The following is a 21788-nucleotide window of genomic DNA, read 5'->3' as shown; positions in this document are numbered from 1 at the left end:
CATAAACGTCAAAAAATCATAAATTGAACCATTGTAAGTTGGAGACTATCTGTATACAATCTTTCTAAAACATAAGGTACTTGAGGTCATGAATTTGTCTTGTTTATCACTGTATTTCCAGAATAGAGTCTTGCAGATAGATGTTCAATAATATACACTGCATATATGTTTTATATCTTCTGCACACTATTTTATAGCTTGACTATAGATACTTATATGTATATATATCCTAATATTATCCTCTTTGCCTGTCTTCTAATATATATTATATTACTTACCATGTATGCCCTACCTGGATTTCATACCTTGCCTGCTATTAATATGTACATGTGTATCTCCTGCTTTATAATGTATACAATATCTTGTGTAACTCTTTTCTTCACTATAACTTATATGTGTGTGTATCTCCTACTTTATGTATCTTTTGATATAGACTTTTTATCCAAAATTTTAACATTAACATTTCTGAATTCCTTAGATGTTCTTGAAAAGCGTAATTTTCCATCATGTTCTCTCATTTGGATATGCCATGTTATTTAACCTTTCATAATTTGCATATTTAATCTACATATATGGTAGTATGGGGTGTTTTCTATTTCCTTTTTTTTTCTGAGGCAGGGTCTCACTCTGTTACCCAGGCTGGAGTGCAGTGGCACAATCTTGGCTCCCTGCAGCCTCCGCCTCCCAGGCTCAAGTGATTCTCCCACCTCAGCCCCCCAAGTAGCTGAGACCACTGGCACACACCACCATGCCCAGCTAGTTTTTTGTATTTTTGGTAGAGTTGGGGTTTTGCCATGTTGCCTAGGCTGGTCTCAAACTCCTGAGCTCAGGCGATCCACCCACCTCAGCATCCCAAAGTGCTGGGATTACAGGTGTGAGCCACTGTGCCCAGCCTTCCTTTTCCAATTTTGAATATTACTATGAGGGCCATCCTTTTACATGGAATCTAGATTATGTTTTTTATTACAGGATAATGACCTGGCAGTGAAATTCTGGAAATCTAAATTATTATTCTCAATATTAGACAATAATATCCAAATTACGTTCCAGGTTGCGAAGTTTTATACAATTCACACTCTCATCTGCTGAATATAAAAGTGCTCATTTTGTGGAATCCTGACTAAAATTCTACATTAACTTTTAAAAACATCCTTATAATTAGATAGGCAAACCAAATAGATGTCTTTGGTTTTTTAAATTTGCAATTCTTATAAAGTACATTTCTGAAGTCCTTTAATCATTCCCTTCATTCACTTTCCTCAGGTAATAAAATTTTACATGGTTTTCTTTTTTTTTTTGGCTGAGGAGCCTGGCTTTATTCTATTTTATTTATTTATTTATTTTATTATACTTTAAGTTTTAGGGTACATGTGCACAATATGCAGGTTTGTTACATATGTATACATGTGCCATGTTGGTGTGCTGCACCCATTAACTCGTCATTTACATTAGGTATATCTCCTAATGCTATCCCTCCCCCCTCCCCCCACCCCACAACAGGCCCCAGTGTGTGATGTTCCCCTTCCTGTGTCCATGTGTTCTCATTGTTCAATTCCCACCTATGAGTGAGAACATGCGGTGTTTGGTTTTTTGTCCTTGCGATCTAAATACGTTTCTCAAGCTTCTCACCTCTATGTCATACCCAGGCCAGCCTCACTTTGGTTTGTCTTCCCTTAATTATATACAGGAGAGACAGAGAATTACCATTTTAACTGTAAAGCAACTACAATGCCCTCGAATGCGCAGGCACTCTGGAGCCACTCTGACCTTGATTTGAAATGCAGCACTGCCACTGCTAGTCTGTGGAACCCCGGCAACCTTGACTTTGTCCTCGGTACAAGGGGAATGGTAATTCTGTGCTTGTTAGAGCTATTATGAGAATTAAATGAGACTGCTGGTAAAAGCCTCTTGAACAATGCCTAATGCCGAGTCTAACTATTATATTCCTTTTCCTCTCAAATTCATGTTAGGCCCATCTGAATCTTTGTGGCTCGGATGTAGACCACATTTTATCTTTCATTACTGTTTCATATAATACAGCCTTATATTTCTGTCTCCCATTCATTGTCCTTTTTTTTTTTTTTAAGACAAGGTCTCACTCTGTCACCCAGGCTGGAGTGCAGTGGCATGATCACAGCTCACTGCAGCCTCAACCTTCCTGGGCTGAAGCAATCCTCCTGCCTCAGCCTCCCGAGTAGCTGGCACTACTTGCATGCACCACCACACCCAGCTAATTGTTTTTACACTTTTTATAGAGATGGGGTTTCACTGTATTGCCCAGGCTGGTCTTGAACTCTCGAGTTCAAGTGATCTGCCTGCCTCAGCCTCCCAGACTGCTGAGATTACAGGCATGAACCATCACACCCAGCCCATTGTCTTTAATAGTTTTACTCTGGGCACTATGAGGTAGGACGCTTTGAGACATGCTAGGTGATAGATAATACCTCTGTGTGTGCATGCACACAGACACACACACACACACACACACACACACACTTGGCACTTACCTGGTTTAACTTACATTTAAGGTGATCATGTCTTGTTTTCAAAAATACTCTTCCCTGTTGTTTAATCACAATATATATGGAATTGTTTAAGTAAAGCAAATTTTAAGTAGTCAGGATAAACCAGAATATGAGGATTTGAATTAGGCTCTTTATTTCAAAAGCATATCCTTTGCTCAAATATTCTCCCCTTGATGCCTATTGGAATTTTAACTGTTTTAAGGCTTTTGAGACATTACTGTTTTCTTTCATAGAAGTGTTGAAATCCTTTCCTGTTAGTATGTCTGCTGCAAGTAGAATGGCATAACTTCAAAATATTATTTGTTCCAGAAACTAGCTTTGGTGGAAGATTCACTTCTAATAGTAATATTTCAACCTGTTAAGCAGGAAAAAAAAGTTATCTTGGGTTTGTATGGTCCCTTTCTTCATTTTGCTATTGCAAACTTAGGAATTAATTAGCAGGCTTTTATGTTCTATACTGCTGCATCATGTTTCTTTCTGTTAATATGTTGTACTTTATTTCCAGAACACTGGAGTTCCTGATGAGACACTTGTCTCTTCTAGCTGACTATTGTTCCATCACAAATATGCATGCAAAAAATCTAGCAATTGTTTGGGCTCCAAACCTGTTAAGGTAATTTGCATTTCACTTATTAATTTTAGTAGAACTAATCCTAAATAAAAGGCTGATTCATCAGTGTTCCTTAAGGAAACTTTTAAAAGATTAAACAAATCTGTTCTTTTTATTTGCATCTCCCTAAAACAGGCAACTGGGCCTTAGCTAAGGGACAGTAAAAGTATGATTTCTTCCTCTGTTTGAGATTTACACGTTTAAAAAAAGAGGCCCTTGACGACTGCTATCTTTACAACTCTGTGATGAAAATGTTTACCTCACAGATCAAAACAGATAGAATCTGCCTGCTTCAGTGGAACAGCAGCTTTCATGGAAGTGAGGATTCAGTCTGTGGTTGTTGAGTTCATCCTGAATCACGTCGATGTGCTGTTCAGCGGCAGAATCAGCATGGCCATGCAAGAGGGGGCAGGTACGGCTCCGATGGCCCTTCCTACCAGGAGGGTGTGTCTCAGCTTCCAGAGGAGTAGCAAACCATGCATTTCTTATTGCAACAACAAAAACGTGTCACTGGTATAAGGCAGCTAATAATGTATGGCTGCTTACCAAAATGCACAATTTGACAGTTATTTTGTGTGTATATAGTGAATACTACATATGAGACCTATTGTGATCTAAGTTCATGACACATTAAAAAACTTGTCGTTCATTATTGATGTATATTAAAGTATAAAATGGAACAGAAGAAGAAAAATTGCTTCCAAAACTAAAAATATCTGAGTGATTGATCACCTTTCCTCATATCTTTTAAGAAAGGAAAACAGTTATTAAAGAGTTTTATATGTGTGTATGTGTGCCACTGGTGTGTCCCCTTCAGTTTTTTATTTAATATAAAGCTTTTCTCGTATCTTTTAAGAAAGGAAAACAGTTATTAAAGGGTTTTATATGTATGTATGTGTGCCACTGGTATGTCCCCTTCAGTTTTTCATTTAATATAAAGCACTATGGTTTTTGCTATTTAACATACTTGAAGAAAATTTGAAACAACAGATAGGTAGACAGATGGAGAGATAGATACTAACAAATTGAATACACTCATGTAGTTGACTCTCTTCATCAGCTTCCTTTTCTTTTTGAAGCTTCTCTATCAAGGCCCAAGTCCCTCCTGGTATCCTCTCCATCCACCAAACTGCTGACATTGGAAGAGGCCCAGGCACGAACACAAGCTCAGGTCAATTCTCCAATTGTGACGGAAAATAAATATATCGAAGTAGGAGAAGGACCTGCTGCACTTCAGGGGAAATTTCATACCATAATTGAGTTCCCACTTGAAAGGTAAAATTTGTTAAATCCTGTTTTGGGATATGATTTTCATAGCTATGTCCTATTATTTTCTTTTAGTTTGCTTTTAATTTTGTATTTTAGTATTACTCTATTGAATTCTAGGCTAGTCCCAGAGAAACCTGTTTATTCGAATATGGATGATACTTACCGCTTCATGGGGAATGATGCAAATGATTCTTGCTTTACAATGTCATGTAATTTTATAAAAGAAGAACATCAGTGGTATAGGGAAAATTGTTTGGAAAAATAAGGATATACTGTCTATATGGGTTGATTTTTCTCTCTGAACTATGTTGTTTATAAAGTTGTTTAGAAATAAGCTGTGTTGGAACAGTTTGTTCAGAAAGTCAGGAATGGACAGTGACTTGTTTGACATTGGTTTCACATTAAGGTTAGAAGAGATCAATAGTGTGGTCTCCCAGCCAACAGCATCAGCATCACCTGGTGATAATTGCTAGAAGTGCACATTGTGCAGTCGTCCAGTCACACCCCAGACCCGCTGAATCAGAAACCCTGGGCGTGGGACCCAGCAACTGGTCATTCATCTAACTTTCCAGGTGATTCTGATGTCTGCTAGGACTTGAGAACCACTGCAGCAGTTCACTCTTTCAATGTCCCTTCCAGCTCTGAAATTCTGTTACTCTAAAGAAATGATAATAACATGGTTTCTGTATCTTCTTTACTAGGTTATAGTAGGAAGACTAATGTATGTAAAAGTTATTTTTGATGTCTCTGCTACTCCTTTGGCTATTACACATGAATGTAAGGATTTTGATTATCTGGATTGGGTAGTACTAATATAACTTTAGAATTTGTTCTTCCCGTATTGTAGTATACTCCTCTAACTTCCTTTCACTTCCTGTGACTAAAAACATTCTATCAGCAAAAAGTTGGAACATACTCTTTTACTTTGTCATCCTGAGTTTGTCTTTAGCATCTTGATTTTATATTCTAGTTCCATAATTTACTCAAAGATTTATTTATGGAGTAGTAGTTAAGAGAGTAGATACTGGGATGCAGATAGGCCTGGGTTCCAATTCTGACTCCATCATTTAATAGTTTTATAATGTTAAAGAAGTTATTTGAACTTCTTAGTGTCATAATTTCCTTGGCTGCAAAATGAGAATAATAGTACCTACCTCATGTGGTTGTATCTGATTTAAAGGAGATATTACATATAAGGCAGGTAGCACAGTGCCTGGCATTCAGTATATGTTTGTTATTATTCTTAATCCTTGTCTTCTTTGTTTGCCTTTATTCTCTACTCACACCTAAAATCATTTTCTTTAACTCTGTGTTATTTTTGGACACTTAATATTTCCTATTCCCAAATACGTCTTATTCTCACTTATTTTTCAGTTTGTGAGGTTGGATCCAAATATGAAGATATGTATAAAAATGATCTTTGTGAAAATAGTTACTAGTACTAAAATCCGCATGTTTACTATCCATTTTCTGCTTTGGCTGCACTGTGTAGAGTGTGCTGTCTGGAAGGTGGATGTTTGCTTACTGTTTCACTTACGCCTTTCCAGGCTGTTTGGTTCTTTCTGTCATGTGTTCATTTCTTTTCTGTAAGAAAAGACAGACCCATGGCTATCTTAATGTTGATTATTTTTTCTCTTTCATAGAAAGAGGCCTCAAAATAAGATGAAAAAGTCTCCTGTGGGTAGCTGGCGTTCCTTTTTCAATTTGGGGAAATCATCATCTGTTTCTAAACGAAAGCTGCAGCGGAATGAGAGTGAGCCTTCAGAGATGAAAGCCATGGCTCTGAAAGGTGAGTGCCTGGGAGATTCTCACTTCTGCTGCTGTCATGATGGTCTTCGGTTGTTCTGGGCACGTTCTTCACATATTGTTATGATCTGCTTCCATAACGTGTTCACAGTTGTGTCACACATACAGAGTGTCTTCTCTCACCAATTCTTTATTCCTAAATTGAAGAGTAATATAAATTATATATAAATATGTAGAAGTATGCAATTTCTTTTCTTAAGGAAACTATATAGATTATATATAGTGTAAATGTGATTAAATTCACATATACCTTGTATATTGTTGTAAATAAATACTGCTATGGTATCTAAATTTATTGATCTGTATTTTTACAGATCTAAAAAATTTCAAAACTGTGTTTCAACATAACTTTCAAGTTTATAACTCTTTTAACTAAAGAAGGTATTTTTTATTAGATGTCTCATTAATAGAGTATCTTATTAGATCAAATAAATCTATTACTGTCGAAAAACTACTCTTTTAAAAATAGTTTAAAAGCCATATTCTGTTGATATTAACAACTTCTGAATCTAGGAAGGATAGTAGTACTTCTTAGGTAATGTTAGATGTATAATGTTCAATTCATTTAATTCGTCATTCAGTTTGCAGTCAAGTAGAGCATGTGCTAGCTATTTTGATAGCAGGCTCTGCAGATAGAAAATTAGGGTAGTGCCTTTGCCTTCCAAGTCAAATTGGGAAGTCATACGTGTGAGAAAGTAAATTTTAGCGCAGAATCATAGTTATTGAAATAGTGGTTTAGGCTAGGTACAGTGGCTTACACCTGTAATCCCAACACTTTGGGAGGCCAAGTCAGGAAGATCGCTTGAAGCCAGGAGTTCAAGACCAGCCTGGGCAACAAAGTGAGGCCCTGCATCTACAAAATAATAATAATAATAACAATAATAATAATAATAATAATAATAATAATAATAATAAATTGCAAATAAGTGAGGCTTGGTGGCACATACCTCTAGGCTCAGCTACTCCGGAGGCTGAAGCAGGAGGATTACTTGAGCCCAGGAGGTTGAGGCTGCAGTGAGCTATGGTTGTGCCACTGCACTCCAGCCTGGATGACAAAGCGAGACATAGTCTCTTAAAAAATAAAAGAAATAGTTACATGAGACAGTTGTGGTAGGAATTGTCAAATCTTGTAGAGGAGGGACTAGTGGTTAGGAAATAACAACCTTTGATATGGGTTTTCAAGGAGAAGTAGGGATTCACCTAACTGACAGGGGACTAAGAATGGTATTTCAGGAGATGGGAGCAGAGTGAAAAGAAGCCAGCTGAGGGCTGAATGCTGGAGAGAAGCAATGTTTAAAAGTGGGAAAGGAAGAATTGTCATGAGAGGAGAGTAAGAAGAAATGATTACAAAGGTAGGCAGAGAATAAAAGAGATGCATGCTATCCTTAGCAGGGGAGGAGGGTGTTAAAAAGAAAGTGTTCGTAGTGCTGCCAAGGGGTTAAAGAGGATGAAGATATTTAGCGAATAAGATTCACATATGTACGTAAAGTTACCTGTGTTAGTATCCCAGAGTTCCCGTAACAAATTACCACAAGTCAAGTGGTAAAAAACAACAGAATTTTTTTCCCTCGTGGTTCTAGAAGCTCAAAGTCTGAAGTCAAGGTATCAGCAGGGCTGTGCTTGCTCCAGAGGCTCCAGGGAAAAATCCTTCCTTGCCTTTCCAAGCTCCTGGTGGCTCCTGGCATTCCTTGATGTGTGGCAGCATCCCTCCAATCTTTGCCTCCATCTCCACATGGCCATCTCTGTGTTTTCTTACAAGGACACCAGTCATTGGGTGTAGGGCCCACTCTAAATCCAGTATGATGTCATTCAAGATATCATATTGGTCTTTAGGAAATGTAAAAGAAAGAAGCATCTTAGTTAATCTCTCTGCTCAAATTCATAATCCTTTAGAAAAGAGATTTTTCACACGGGAAACCATTTGAGAACAGTGTAACACATTATATAATAGAGTACTAAATTGCTGTCAAAATGTACAGTATAACACATTATGTAATAGAGTACTAAATTGCTGTCAAAATGTACAGCTAATCACTCTCAAAAGTTTAAATGTATCAAGAAAAACACTGATCCCATTAACCACATATGTAACAAATAAGAAACCTTCACACTATTTGTTTTTTATTCTTCAGGTGGCAGGGCAGAAGGAACCCTCCGTTCAGCTAAAAGTGAGGAGTCTCTTACATCTCTCCATGCAGTTGATGGTAAGACTAAAAGCATCAGTCATTTTATTCTATAATATATTGCATAAAGGAATACTGCAATTGAGTATATTTTTATATATCTGTGCTTAATAAATAGGCTATTAACTCATTTCCTAGGAATACTAGTATCTATTTAGTATTATTCAGATTAAAATTCATTGATGCTTTCACATGGTAGCAGTCTTTAATCTTTTCATTTTTGGCATGACTGCTATTCAGTTTACATAAAAGTAGCCAAAATATTTCAAGTTAACTATATTTATTAATGTCTAGTGAAAACTTGTGTTATTACTGTTTCCTTTAGATTTTACAATGGGAGCATATGAGTTTTCCAAGATTTTCAATTAAACTAGTCAAGATAACCTACAAAACAATGCAGCAAGCTAGGTGGATACTAGTGTTAAGCAGAAGATATTTGTAAGGAATTAATTTTATGGGTGATCAATACATTTGTGAACATATATATATATATATATATATTAGACAGAGTCTCGCTTTGTTGCCCAGTTTGGAGTACAGTGGCACAATCTTGGATCACTGCAACCTCTAACTCCCGGTTTAAGTGATTATCTTGCCTCAGCCTCCCAAATAGCTGGGACTACAGGCATGCGCCACCACGCCCGGGAGCATAATTTTATAAAGTGTATAATTAAGCAGTTTTTATATTTTTAGTAGATACGGGGTTTTGCCACTTAGGCCAGGCTAGTCTCGAACTCCTGACCTCAGGTGATCTGCCCACCTCAGCTTCCCAAAGTGCTGGGATCACAGGCATGAGCCGCTGTGACCGGCCAATATATTTATATTTATTAAGATAGTTTCTGCCTCTTTAAATTACTTTTTAACTATGGCAATTAAAATAATCCTAATAGAATAGAGAGTTTCTTTTTTACCAGTTGGATATTTAGCAACATCGTAAAATTATGTAATACTCTCTGCCACTCTTGAAGACTGCTTGGGAAACTTAAAACCTATTCTTAAAGAAAAAAATGAAGTTCTTGTTTAGTATCTGAAAGGAATTTTTTACTAAATATACGTAAATACTTTATGGGATTATGAAGATTTTTTAATTGAGAAGTTCAATTTATTTAGAAATTTGAATATTGTAAGGATGTTTCCCCACAAAAAAACCATCCATTTTGCTATTATAGATTCAAAATGCCACTCAAAGTGATTAATTCCACCTCATAAGTCATATGAGGACCAGTGATAAAATAAGACACAAAGAAATGAAAAACTTGCCCAAAGTCACACCAAGAATCAGTGTTGGATTAGTAATAGAATCTAAGCATTCTGAGTTCTTTTCCTCTCCAGACCATGAAATACTGCATTCGCCCTCTGATTCTATCACGTGTTTGCTATTTAGCATTTGGTTTTGGAGTTCTGTTATCTCAAGTTTAAATGATCTGTGTGCACTGAAAGAATTTTCAGAAAGAAAATGAGAAGTAACACTTCCTTCACCTAGATAGTAAGTTACTGCTGTGCTGAGTAGGTGACTTACTACAGCATTCTGTATCTACGATGTTCTTACTTTGACATTGTTATTCATTTTTTCCAGGTGATTCTAAGCTCTTCCGACCCAGAAGACCCAGATCTTCCAGTGATGCACTGTCTGCCTCTTTTAATGGAGAAATGCTGGGGAACCGCTGTAACTCCTATGATAATCTGCCTCATGACAATGAGAGTGAGGAGGAAGGAGGGCTGCTTCATATCCCAGCCCTTATGTCTCCTCATTCAGCTGAGGATGTTGACTTGAGCCCACCAGACATTGGAGTAGCCAGCCTGGATTTTGATCCAATGTCATTTCAATGTAGTCCTCCTAAGGCCGAATCAGAATGTCTGGAGAGCGGTGCTTCCTTTTTAGATTCACCAGGATACTCCAAGGATAAACCAAGTGCCAATAAAAAGGATGCAGAAACAGGTGGTAGCCAATGTCAGACTCCAGGAAGCACAGCAAGCTCTGAACCTGTCTCTCCTCTTCAGGAGAAACTGAGTCCATTCTTTACCCTGGACTTGAGCCCAACTGAAGAGAAATCATCTAAGCCATCCTCCTTTACTGAAAAGGTCGTCTATGCTTTCTCTCCGAAGATAGGACGGAAATTAAGCAAATCACCTTCTATGAGCATATCTGAGCCAATTTCAGTGACCCTACCACCACGGGTGTCAGAAGTCATTGGTACAGTCTCAAATACCACAGCTCAGAATGCATCATCTTCAACCTGGGACAAATGCGTTGAAGAAAGGGATGCCACAAATAGATCCCCCACCCAGATAGTAAAGATGAAAACAAATGAGACAGTTGCCCAAGAAGCATATGAACCTGAAGTCCAGCCCCTGGACCAGGTGGCTGCTGAAGAAGTAGAATTGCCAGGGAAAGAGGATCAGTCTGTCTCAAGCAGTCAGAGTAAGGCTGTAGCTTCTGGACAGACTCAGACAGGTACCATTTGTTTTCCTCCATTCTTTCTTTAAGTTAAGAGGGATCTTCAATCCTGTGTGCCATCTGTGCCTTTTAAGAGAGAAATTTGTCCACAGCTAGCCTTTAATCAAAGAGAATGCTTTTCTGGGTGGTGCTGATGGCTCAGAGCCCTAAATTAAAAGCAGTCAAACAAAACTCCCCAAAAGGGCCAATAGTCCTGCTTCAAATCTTCACAAAAGTCCCCTTATTTCTTTGGACGGTGAGAATTCGTGGATAATTTTTGCACAACTGCGTAGCTCTTGATTCTCTTTTTCTCTTCTAATAAAATATCTTTATTGTAGCCTTCCAAGTTAATAAGCCAGCTACACCATCAAATGTAAAAACTGTTCATAATAACAGTCTACAAGCACTTGAAGCTTGTTTTCTAAGCAATCTTTTCTGAGCCAGGTGAGGGACATGCTTTTTTTTCCCCATCTCTGTAGCAATTCACGAAGAGATTGCAGTCTTTATACACTGTTTGTTTTAGTTTTCCTTCTGAACCAGATGTGTTTTCAACAGCATTTGCATGTGGGATAGAAGATCATGGATTGCCATTTTGAAATATGGAAGGCACCTATTTTTTAATGATCACATGGGGAGTGTTTGGCTTTCCATTTAGGATAACGTAAGCTACCTTTTCACTCTCATTTTTTTTCCCAATTTCCCACTAGGAGCAGTTACCCATGACCCCCCTCAGGATTCCGTTCCTGTCAGTTCAGTCTCTCTTATCCCACCACCACCGCCTCCGAAAAATGTTGCCCGAATGTTGGCGCTAGCATTAGCTGAGTCCGCACAGCAAGCCTCAACTCAGTCATTGAAGAGACCAGGGACCTCTCAGGCTGGGTATACAAATTATGGAGACATAGCAGTGGCTACAACTGAAGATAATCTGTCCAGTTCTTACTCTGCAGTTGCTCTAGATAAGGCCTATTTCCAAACCGATCAACCAGCAGAGCAGTTCCACCTCCAGAATAATGCACCAGGAAACTGTGACCATCCTCTACCAGAGACAACAGCTACTGGGGATCCTACCCATTCCAACACAACTGAATCTGGGGAGCAACATCACCAAGTAGACTTAACAGGGAATCAGCCACATCAAGCATATTTATCTGGGGACCCAGAAAAGGCCAGAATTACTTCAGTTCCCTTAGACTCAGAGAAGTCTGATGATCATGTAAGTTTCCCTGAAGACCAGTCTGGGAAGAACAGTATGCCAACTGTCTCCTTCTTGGATCAGGACCAGTCTCCACCCCGTTTCTACAGTGGAGATCAGCCTCCTTCTTATCTTGGTGCAAGTGTGGATAAACTCCATCACCCTTTAGAATTTGCAGACAAATCTCCCACACCTCCTAATTTACCTAGCGATAAAATCTACCCTCCTTCTGGGTCCCCCGAAGAGAATACCAGCACAGCCACCATGACTTACATGACAACTACTCCAGCAACAGCCCAAATGAGCACCAAGGAAGCCAGCTGGGATGTGGCTGAACAACCCACCACTGCTGATTTTGCTGCTGCCACACTTCAGCGCACGCACAGAACTAATCGTCCCCTTCCCCCTCCGCCTTCCCAGAGATCTGCAGAGCAGCCACCAGTTGTGGGGCAGGTACAAGCAGCAACCAATATAGGATTAAATAATTCCCACAAGGTAAGAAGGGGAAGATAGCAGTGAGATGAAATATACTATTACCAAAGGTATGTCACTTTTCAGCAGGGTGTGTTGTTACCTTTGAGTCAGACACAACAATTACTTTTAAGCCCTGTGGCTGGTTTCCATGAGATAGTTCCCATTTGAGGTTGGAGTCTGCCATTACCTTGATGCTGGCTTTTCCCCAGGAAAGGAGTAGCTCCTAGATGACTATAGCTTAACTGTACCTGCTCCCTTTTCTTCCTAAAGTGCCTCGGTAGTTTATTCCAGTAACACAAAGAGATCAGGATCAAATGAGACAAAGTGGGCTTTACGGTTGTGGGTTGCTTTTTCTTATTTTTTCCCAACTCCATCACTGACTCATTGTGACTTTGGGCAAGTCATTTACCTACCCTCTGCCAATTATTCACAGTTACACAGTGAAAATACTTCATTCTCAAAACATTCGTAAGACTGTCTGCCTTGCAGACTTTTTGGAAGTATAAGAGATTATAGTGCCTTGGGATTTTTTGTTACTTTCCTAGCATTCACCAGCAGTTTGTCCCATAGTCAGGTGCCTGTTTCAATGAGAGAATGTAGTATGCAGAATGCTAAGGTTTCTTCCTGAATTTCCTCATATTTTAAGAAAGTGCCACAGGTTGTTTTTCTTTTATATGGTCACCTTGAACTATTAATAGGACTTAAGATTTTAGACCTTAGTGGAGGATGCTGTGTTTACTGCTTCTCAAGGATAGCATGTTTTCAGTATGAGGATTATCTTTGGCCAGACTAAGGTGGAATCAAAGGTAGGAGAGAGGCAGTAGCTTCTGATTTGAATATTCCCTTTCCCTATGTTTGAAGCCCTAAAACTGCTAACTGTGTACAACTGTGAATTTCAAAAGTCTCTCCAGATGATAGAATTAACTCTTAATTTAACAAAATGTCCTTTGTGTTGAGACTGAGCTAGACTAATAGACTGGGTATGTATTTTTAAGCTCTACAGTATTACGTGACTAAACCTCTCTTTTGGTTTGTATATTAAAATTATGCCATAGGCAACCTCATCTCGCATTTAAAACTTCTCATAAATTAGAAAACTTTGAATGGTTCTCCAAAGATAATACTGGGTGTTGTACAAAATAGCAGCACAAGCCTTCTTTTCCTAGAAATGGGTACAGATTCATTGCAACCACATGGCTTGGGAAAGTTCAAGCTGCTACCCAACCAGCCTTAATTTGTGAGTTACAAATTTAATAGTACTTGATTCATAGAGGGAACAAAAAATAGACCCATAGTATTATCATCTTTCAATAGGTTCAAGGAGTAGTTCCAGTTCCAGAGAGGCCACCTGAACCTCGAGCCATGGATGACCCTGCGTCTGCCTTCATCAGTGACGGTGGTGCTGCTGCTGCTCAGTGTCCCGTGGCTACAGCTGTCCAGCCAGGCCTGCCTGAGAAAGTGCGGGACGGTGCCCGGGTCCCGCTGCTGCACCTGCGCGCCGAGTCTGTCCCTGCGCATCCCTGTGGCTTTCCTGCACCACTGCCCCCCACCAGGATGATGGAGAGTAAGATGGTTGCTGCCATACACTCCAGCAGTGCAGATGCCACCAGCAGTTCAAATTATCATTCCTTTGTCACTGCTTCATCTGCCTCTGTGGACGATGCATTGCCTTTACCACTTCCTGTCCCACAACCTAAGCATGCTTCTCAGAAAACAGTTTACTCCTCCTTTGCTAGGCCCGATGTCACCACTGAACCCTTTGGTCCAGAAAACTGTTTGCATTTCAATATGACTCCAAACTGCCAGTACCGTCCCCAGAGTGTACCTCCCCATCACAATAAATTGGAGCAGCACCAAGTGTATGGTGCCAGGTCAGAGCCACCAGCCTCCATGGGTCTTCGTTATAACACATATGTGGCCCCAGGAAGAAACGCATCTGGACACCACTCCAAGCCATGCAGCCGGGTCGAGTATGTGTCTTCTTTGAGCTCCTCTGTCAGGAATACCTGTTACCCCGAAGACATTCCACCGTACCCTACCATCCGGAGAGTGCAGTCTCTCCATGCTCCGCCGTCTTCCATGATTCGCTCTGTTCCCATTTCACGGACAGAAGTTCCCCCAGATGATGAGCCAGCCTACTGCCCAAGACCCCTGTACCAATATAAGCCATATCAGTCCTCCCAGGCCCGCTCAGATTATCATGTCACTCAGCTTCAGCCTTACTTTGAGAATGGCCGGGTCCACTACAGGTATAGCCCATATTCCAGTTCTTCTAGTTCCTATTACAGTCCAGATGGGGCCCTGTGTGATGTGGATGCCTATGGCACAGTCCAGTTGAGACCCCTTCACCGCCTTCCCAATCGAGACTTTGCTTTCTACAATCCTAGGCTGCAAGGAAAGAGCTTGTACAGTTATGCTGGTTTGCCTCCACGTCCCCGGGCCAACGTGACTGGCTATTTCTCTCCCAACGACCATAATGTAGTCAGCATGCCTCCAGCTGCTGATGTAAAGCACACCTACACCTCATGGGATCTTGAGGACATGGAAAAATACCGCATGCAGTCCATCCGGAGAGAGAGCCGTGCTCGGCAGAAGGTGAAAGGGCCTGTCATGTCCCAATATGATAACATGACCCCGGCGGTGCAGGACGACTTGGGTGGGATCTATGTCATCCATCTGCGTAGTAAATCAGATCCTGGGAAAACTGGACTTCTCTCAGTGGCAGAAGGAAAGGAGAGCCGCCATGCAGCCAAGGCCATCAGTCCCGAGGGAGAGGACCGCTTCTATAGGAGGCATCCCGAGGCAGAGATGGACAGAGCCCACCATCACGGAGGCCATGGTAGCACGCAGCCGGAGAAGCCATCCCTGCCTCAGAAGCAGAGCAGCCTGAGGAGCAGGAAGCTTCCTGACATGGGCTGCAGTCTCCCTGAGCACAGGGCACACCAAGAAGCAAGCCATAGGCAGTTCTGTGAGTCAAAGAATGGGCCTCCTTATCCCCAGGGAGCTGGCCAGTTAGATTATGGGTCCAAAGGGATTCCAGACACTTCTGAGCCAGTCAGCTACCACAACTCTGGAGTAAAATATGCTGCATCCGGGCAAGAATCTTTAAGACTGAACCACAAAGAGGTAAGGCTCTCCAAAGAGATGGAGCGACCCTGGGTTAGGCAGCCTTCTGCCCCAGAGAAACACTCCAGAGACTGCTACAAGGAGGAAGAACACCTCACTCAGTCAATCGTCCCACCCCCTAAACCAGAGAGGAGTCATAGCCTCAAACTCCATCATACCCAGAACGTGGAGAGGGACCCCAGTGTGCTGTACCAGTACCAACCACACGGCAAGCGCCAGAGCAGTGTGACTGTTGTGTCCCAGTATGATAACCTGGAAGATTACCACTCCCTGCCTCAGCACCAGCGAGGAGTCTTTGGAGGGGGCAGCATGGGGACGTACGTGCCCCCTGGCTTTCCCCATCCACAGAGCAGGACCTATGCTACAGCGTTGGGTCAAGGGGCCTTCCTGCCCGCAGAGTTGTCCTTGCAGCATCCTGAAACACAGATCCATGCAGAATGAGCCCTGCGAGCAATAGAGTTGAAGCAGCCTCTGCTGGACAGTGGACTGTTCTATTTTTTTCAATAACCAAAAAGATTAAACAAAAAATACTATAAAACCCCTGACCACATTTAAAAAAAGATAATAAAAGTAAACAAATCAGCATCTTTTTCCCCTTCCCTGCTTCATTACCCCCTCTTCCATCTATAGACTTTGTCATTTTTGTCTTTAGAAAAGATCTGAAGGATGGTAAAGCCCCGTGCTGAAACCCAGTAGAGAAACCTGTCTCAGGACACACTTGCCATCTAGGGCTAGCTTGAAAGAGCGTGAGGACTGCCTTTAACTGAATTTGAATTCAGCATTGTCCTTTCTTCTTAGTATTTGCTGCATAATTGAGAGCAGTTCACATCGATTTCCTGGTAGGCGTCTGCATTCCCTGTTGTGTTCCTGCTTCTACTTCAGTAGCTGCACAACTTGCGCAGATCGACACACTGTTGTCACTTCATTCTCCCCGTCTGAGAAGGATCTTGTGTTCAGTTAGAGTCGTGGAAAAATCCCTGATCCTTCAAGGTCAGTCAGACAGTTGGCAACATTATAATTAAAAATAAGAAATTGAGACTTTAAATTAAACATTTGGTAGAGTCATCATAAAACACCAGACCACTTAGACTCAGGCTGAACCATACTCTTTCTATTCTTATTTTTCATCCTTGTTCCTCACGGTTCAGTGAACGGGCTCATATCATGACAGAAGGGACTTTTAAAAGTTAGTACTTAAGGAAACTTCTTTAGGTGGAAGAAAGTAAAGTTCTTATTGTCAGTGAACTTTATTAGCACCAGAAATCTCTATTGATGCTTTTAATGCATTGCCTGCCTTCAGGTTTTCTTCTTACCCCACCCCTCAATAAGATTTGGTGAATTGTAATTCTAGTAAAACATGTCATACCATTGGTTTTCCTAAATTATCAACTTTCTTTCATTAAAAAAAAAAAAAAAAAAGCCCAGCATGGTTTGACTGGATAGACACACATAATTTATTATGAATATAAATTTCCATGTTTGTTTCTGTTCCTAAACCAGAGTACGGGGTCCCTGGGAATTTAAGTAGCTACGCATTATCTATTATTAGACTGCAAGTTCCTGCAATAACTGCTTAGTTCACAGCCCCGTTTCACCAGTGGAGTTCTGGGCAGTTATTGCTGTCCTAAGGCATTACTGTCGTTTGCTTACTCTATACTTGTGTGGTCACAGTCTTCTTGTAATTACCATCTACACCAGCATTTCAGGTATAGCTCTTTATAACTCTGGAGACATGTAAAACATGTTTAACACCCACGACTTTTGAAAGTTGCATTCCTTATTAGAGTAGGAACTCTGTAGCCCAACTCCATTCTATGTTCTCAGCTCCCTCCATCCCCCAAAATACATCAGACTAGCAAGGCAGTCCTATGTTTACAAAACGAGTTTAGATTGTCATTTCATTCCATAACTCTTAATAATACTCAAGTTTTGTACATTCACGTATTTTAAATGCTTGGTCTGTAGAAGACACTAGGAGAATTGCATTCCAATTACTGGATGGTTGCTGCTCTGGCTTTTTAGAACTTGAAATTAATTTTTATTTAGAGCAAAGGAGGAAATCTTTTAAGAGGCTAAAATCATGCTGCTATTATTGCTGTGAAATTGTATAAAGATTAGGATTCATGCCAGTTTTTATTTTAAAAAATAATGTGCATTTTAAGGGTTTATATTTAGAAAAAAATAAAATGTTTCAAGAACAACACATTGATATGTGGAAATATTCTATAAGGTTTTCTTTTGTTCCCTTAGAATTCACTGGAGGGATGCCGTAAAAACTGTAGTAGAAACCTTGAAACACCCATATGTGAAAAAGTCTGTGGAAATTGAGGCCTCTACATTAAAAGTGCAGAACCAACTGTTTTACAGTCAAAGTGCTAGGAAACCTGATAGGATACTTCCCTTTGGCACAAAAACACCCTGGGTGCTACATACAGGAGTTTGACCTTTGGTGAATATGTGGCACTAATTTTTTTTACCTTAATCATATTTTTGTCAAGTAGGCAACCCATTGCCCCTTGGAGACCACACCAGCCCTGTAAGTTCTCACCAGCAGCATGGAGATTAGGAAGAGGGGGCTGCTGTGACCAGGAGATACACACGGCTTTAAGTAACTGAGAGCCTACAGAAAGTAACCCAGGGAGTCTGGTCCAGTTTTAATATTTGTGGATTTGTTGTCACACACATTGTTTAGTCCTGAAACTAAAACCTATTTTATAAATAGTAGGGTTAATTCCTCGAAACAATTTCTTTATTAATAAATGTCCTGTGGGTTTAGAAATATCAGGTAAATATTTGAATACAGAATGATGATTGCAATTACTGTTACAAGCGTGAAACACAAACTTTAGATCAAATCTAGAGTTGCTTCATTTAATGCATGCTAGCAACAGCCTTAACTTTGGATTCAGTTATTTGAAACACTTTTCCGGCATCTTTCCCTTTCTAATGTTGTGGGGTGGAAACCGGATGGCAAATCACTGTGAGCCGGATACCTCAGCACAGTCCACCTTGTGTGTGACTTCACAAATGGGGTAACTGAATGTTATTACTTTCAAATTTTGACATGGAGCATTATGATCAAGGAAATGGAGCTGCCTTATACATTAAACCCGTGATTTAATCCTATTGACATTTTCATAGCCATGCCTCCAGATTTTATCTTTTTGGCAAAATTCTGATTCCACAGTTTGGTCTGATTGAAATAAATATTCCCTGGACGTCTGGCTAAAAATTTTGCTAACAATCCCAGAGGTGCCATTTTCTTATTAATAAATTTCATTGGAGCCTTATTTCTTACTATATTCAATTTCCTTTCAAACATGCAAGTCCCTGGGATGGTCCCACGACTAGGGCCTGCACATTTCTTACAATGGCAAAGCATTTTTTAAAATTTAGGGTCAGGTTGAAAAATTCTAGGACTAATTCTGTAGAGAGGAGGGACTGTTAACTAACGTGAGTGGGGACAGAGGAGTAGGTTACCACATTTGGAGCAGTAATAGATGCAAACGATGTAAATTTGAAATTTGCCCCTTTAGTTAAAGAAGGAGCCTGCAAAGTCCATTTCTCTGTTTTCAGCCCTGTCAGTCACCCATTTAGGATGTTGGCAAAGTACTGCTTGAGCAGAATGTGTAAGAAAGTAATAATGAAAGCAAAAGTATGTCAGAGAGTTACTTCTTCCACATGGTTAGAGGCATGTGATTTTCAGCACTGTGTGTTACAGAAATGTCAGGAATGGTGTATTATAACGTGTGCAAGATAATGTCAGTGTGCACAGAGGGTCTTTTTTCCTTATCTGATTAGTACTGTTAATGTTCAAAGAATAAAAATGGTTTTACAGTTTAGATTCTGAGATAGCAAAACCTGATTTTTCAACCATGACCTGCATGAGAGAAGCATCCTAGGAAGTCTTAGATCATACTTTTGAGTTTTTAATTTTAATTTATATAGTGTTTTTTTATGTCTTAATATTTTTGTGAACTGGTGTAAATTGTTAATGCATATAAGCTTGTGTATTTTTGTAAATAGTTTTGTGATTTATTTCTTGCCCCATATGTAAATATTTAGAGTCTCATTTCTTGCAAACTTATTTGAAGCTGAGTTGTGGGTTTGGGTTTTGTTTGTTTCTTTGGTTGCAGGGTGGGGTGGGGGGTGGCAGGGGAGGGAGGAAGGGATTTTTGTACCTGGAGATGGAGATATCTTGTGGTTTAAAGCAAATGTCCCACTGAAAGTGATTCAAATATCAACAGAATTATTTCAGGTTAAAACAGACTGCTTTGTGTATGTGTTTCCTTTTTGACCTAATATGAATTATAATGAGATAGTGGGGGTGATTGATTTGGGGAATTAGGACCAAAGGACACATGTTTTCATGACACATCCTGTTATGCCCAGGGGTACGCTATTTGAGGAAAGGGGTTAAGTGTCTCCTGTCGTTATCTATTTACCACCTTTTGCTGCCTGGCCACGTTTCCCCCAAGTCAAACACTGTTCCCTGTAGAGCGGTGGAGGCCTCTTGATCCATCCTGGAGAGTCTGGGCTGACTTGCTGCTTCCTGCTCCTGAAGGAGTCCGCACTCCGCTCTTGCAGCCTGGTTCCCGAGTGTGCACTTCTCAGGAAACTGAATCAGCTTATCTCAGGATCCTTCAAAGGGGATTCTGAATAAAACCATATCTTTACAGATTCCCAGGAAACATCTTGGACATCCTGTTTTCTCTCTCTTAAGGGTGAAATGACCATAAAAGAATCATGCCCCAGATGAGGCCACCTGTGGTGAGCTGGCTCGCAGCAAACCCAGATCAAGTGTCAGTGAGACAGTGACTCTGGGTGTGAACCAAGTACTGCAACCCAGCTGCCCAGCAGGGCTCCAGAGTTTCTTCTGCTGCCACAGTTCTCAAAATAAATACTTCAGTATCAACCAGGACTTAAAGGTGAGGCGGGGAGGACCCTCAATATTCAGCTGTTGAATATTGGTTTTCCTATTGAGAGTCAAGTTGCAAATCATTCTTCATTTTGAGGTGTTAGGGCCCTATTTTTTTTTCTTGCCAGCAATAGGAAAAGTTGCCTGTTTATTCCAGATGGCCCTAGTAAGCCAGCCGTCTTTTCTGTGCCTGCATACCACACTCCAGACCTCAGCAAAGATACAGCATCTGCTTTAGTAAGCGTCCTCAGACCTGAATAAGTGTTCCCATGGAAACTGCTCAGATGGGATGAAAGAAAAGATACAGCCGCAGCTCCACTGGGTCTTCTGAGTTTTCAGGACTCTGCTTTCCATGCCAACTATTTCATCACCAAACTTATTTTATACTGACAAAAATATGGTACCTACCTCTTAAAATGTGTATCACTGAGGAATCAGTAACACATACATTCTTGCTGGTTGAGATTTTAGTCATTTGTGGTTGTACAGGAAGAGGCACATTTTAAAGTAACACTGACTCCCCATCCAGTAAAACCTTGGGCATCTGGAAACACCAGAAATAAGACATTTTAGTTGGTCATGTTTTTCATACAGTTGACAGTGTACCTCTGAAAAAGTATAAGGTGTAATTTTATTTTAGACACTTGAATCAAAATACTTCCAGAATGTATTTCCAACCACAAATTTTGTGGCCAGTGTAGTTTCATCACTTGTATCAATAGATTACTGCACCACGCATAACTTAGGGATATCCTCGGGGGCACACTGAGATAAAAGATTTGCGTTTATACCAAGTGGTTTAACACCAGTTCTTTTTATGCTTTTGTACCCCTTTTTTTCAGTTTCGTATGTCTTTGCTGCTGTCATTTTTTGTTACTGTCTAGGAACTACCTATAAACCCTCCTCTTCCTTTTTCTCTTTGTAATTCTAATCTGGGGAGCAAAAGTAGTTCTGAACTGGAGTCCTGAAAGGTTATCCTGAATCGTGTGGACTTTGTATTGTCTGTTTTTTGTTACTCTGAGGCTCTTGTTTTCTCCTAGCAAAGGGCTTGGATAGCTGAGTCTCAGGAAGGAGATGTTAGTGTATAAGATGCTCAGAAGGGAGAATGAAACCAAAGCTGTAAGAGTTCACCCTTCATTTGACAGTCTGTGAGAAAGCGATGTGATTAGACGCAGTGGCATTTCTCCTGTTAATAACTGCAGAGTGTTTCTCCCCATAGGAGAATGCTAGGCTAGAAGACAGTTTGAG

At 40.3% G+C, this 21788-nt stretch overlaps 1 protein-coding gene across 13 annotated transcripts in view; it reads left to right on the top strand.

The window, feature by feature from the left end:
• Window positions 1-19891, top strand: part of ARHGAP32 (Rho GTPase activating protein 32) — a 318023-nt gene extending 298132 nt beyond the window's left edge. For all 13 annotated transcript variants that reach the window (XM_055356379.2, XM_063693674.1, XM_031016043.3 and 10 more), the window contains 8 exons: window positions 3031-3138; window positions 3402-3547; window positions 4215-4410; window positions 6048-6193; window positions 8343-8414; window positions 9970-10848; window positions 11538-12517; window positions 13811-19891. In XM_055356379.2, coding sequence (XP_055212354.1) covers window positions 3031-3138; window positions 3402-3547; window positions 4215-4410; window positions 6048-6193; window positions 8343-8414; window positions 9970-10848; window positions 11538-12517; window positions 13811-16063 — 4780 coding nt within the window. In that variant the 3' untranslated portion in view covers window positions 16064-19891. The remainder of the gene's footprint in view (window positions 1-3030; window positions 3139-3401; window positions 3548-4214; window positions 4411-6047; window positions 6194-8342; window positions 8415-9969; window positions 10849-11537; window positions 12518-13810) is intronic.
• The last annotated feature ends 1897 nt before the right edge of the window (window positions 19892-21788 follow it).

This window comes from Gorilla gorilla, chromosome 9, assembly GCF_029281585.2.
Source record: "Gorilla gorilla gorilla isolate KB3781 chromosome 9, NHGRI_mGorGor1-v2.1_pri, whole genome shotgun sequence".
Classification (NCBI taxonomy): Eukaryota; Metazoa; Chordata; class Mammalia; order Primates; family Hominidae; genus Gorilla; species Gorilla gorilla.
The sequence above is the reverse complement of the archived record's forward strand: the minus strand, read 5'-3'. Positions and strand labels throughout refer to the sequence as shown.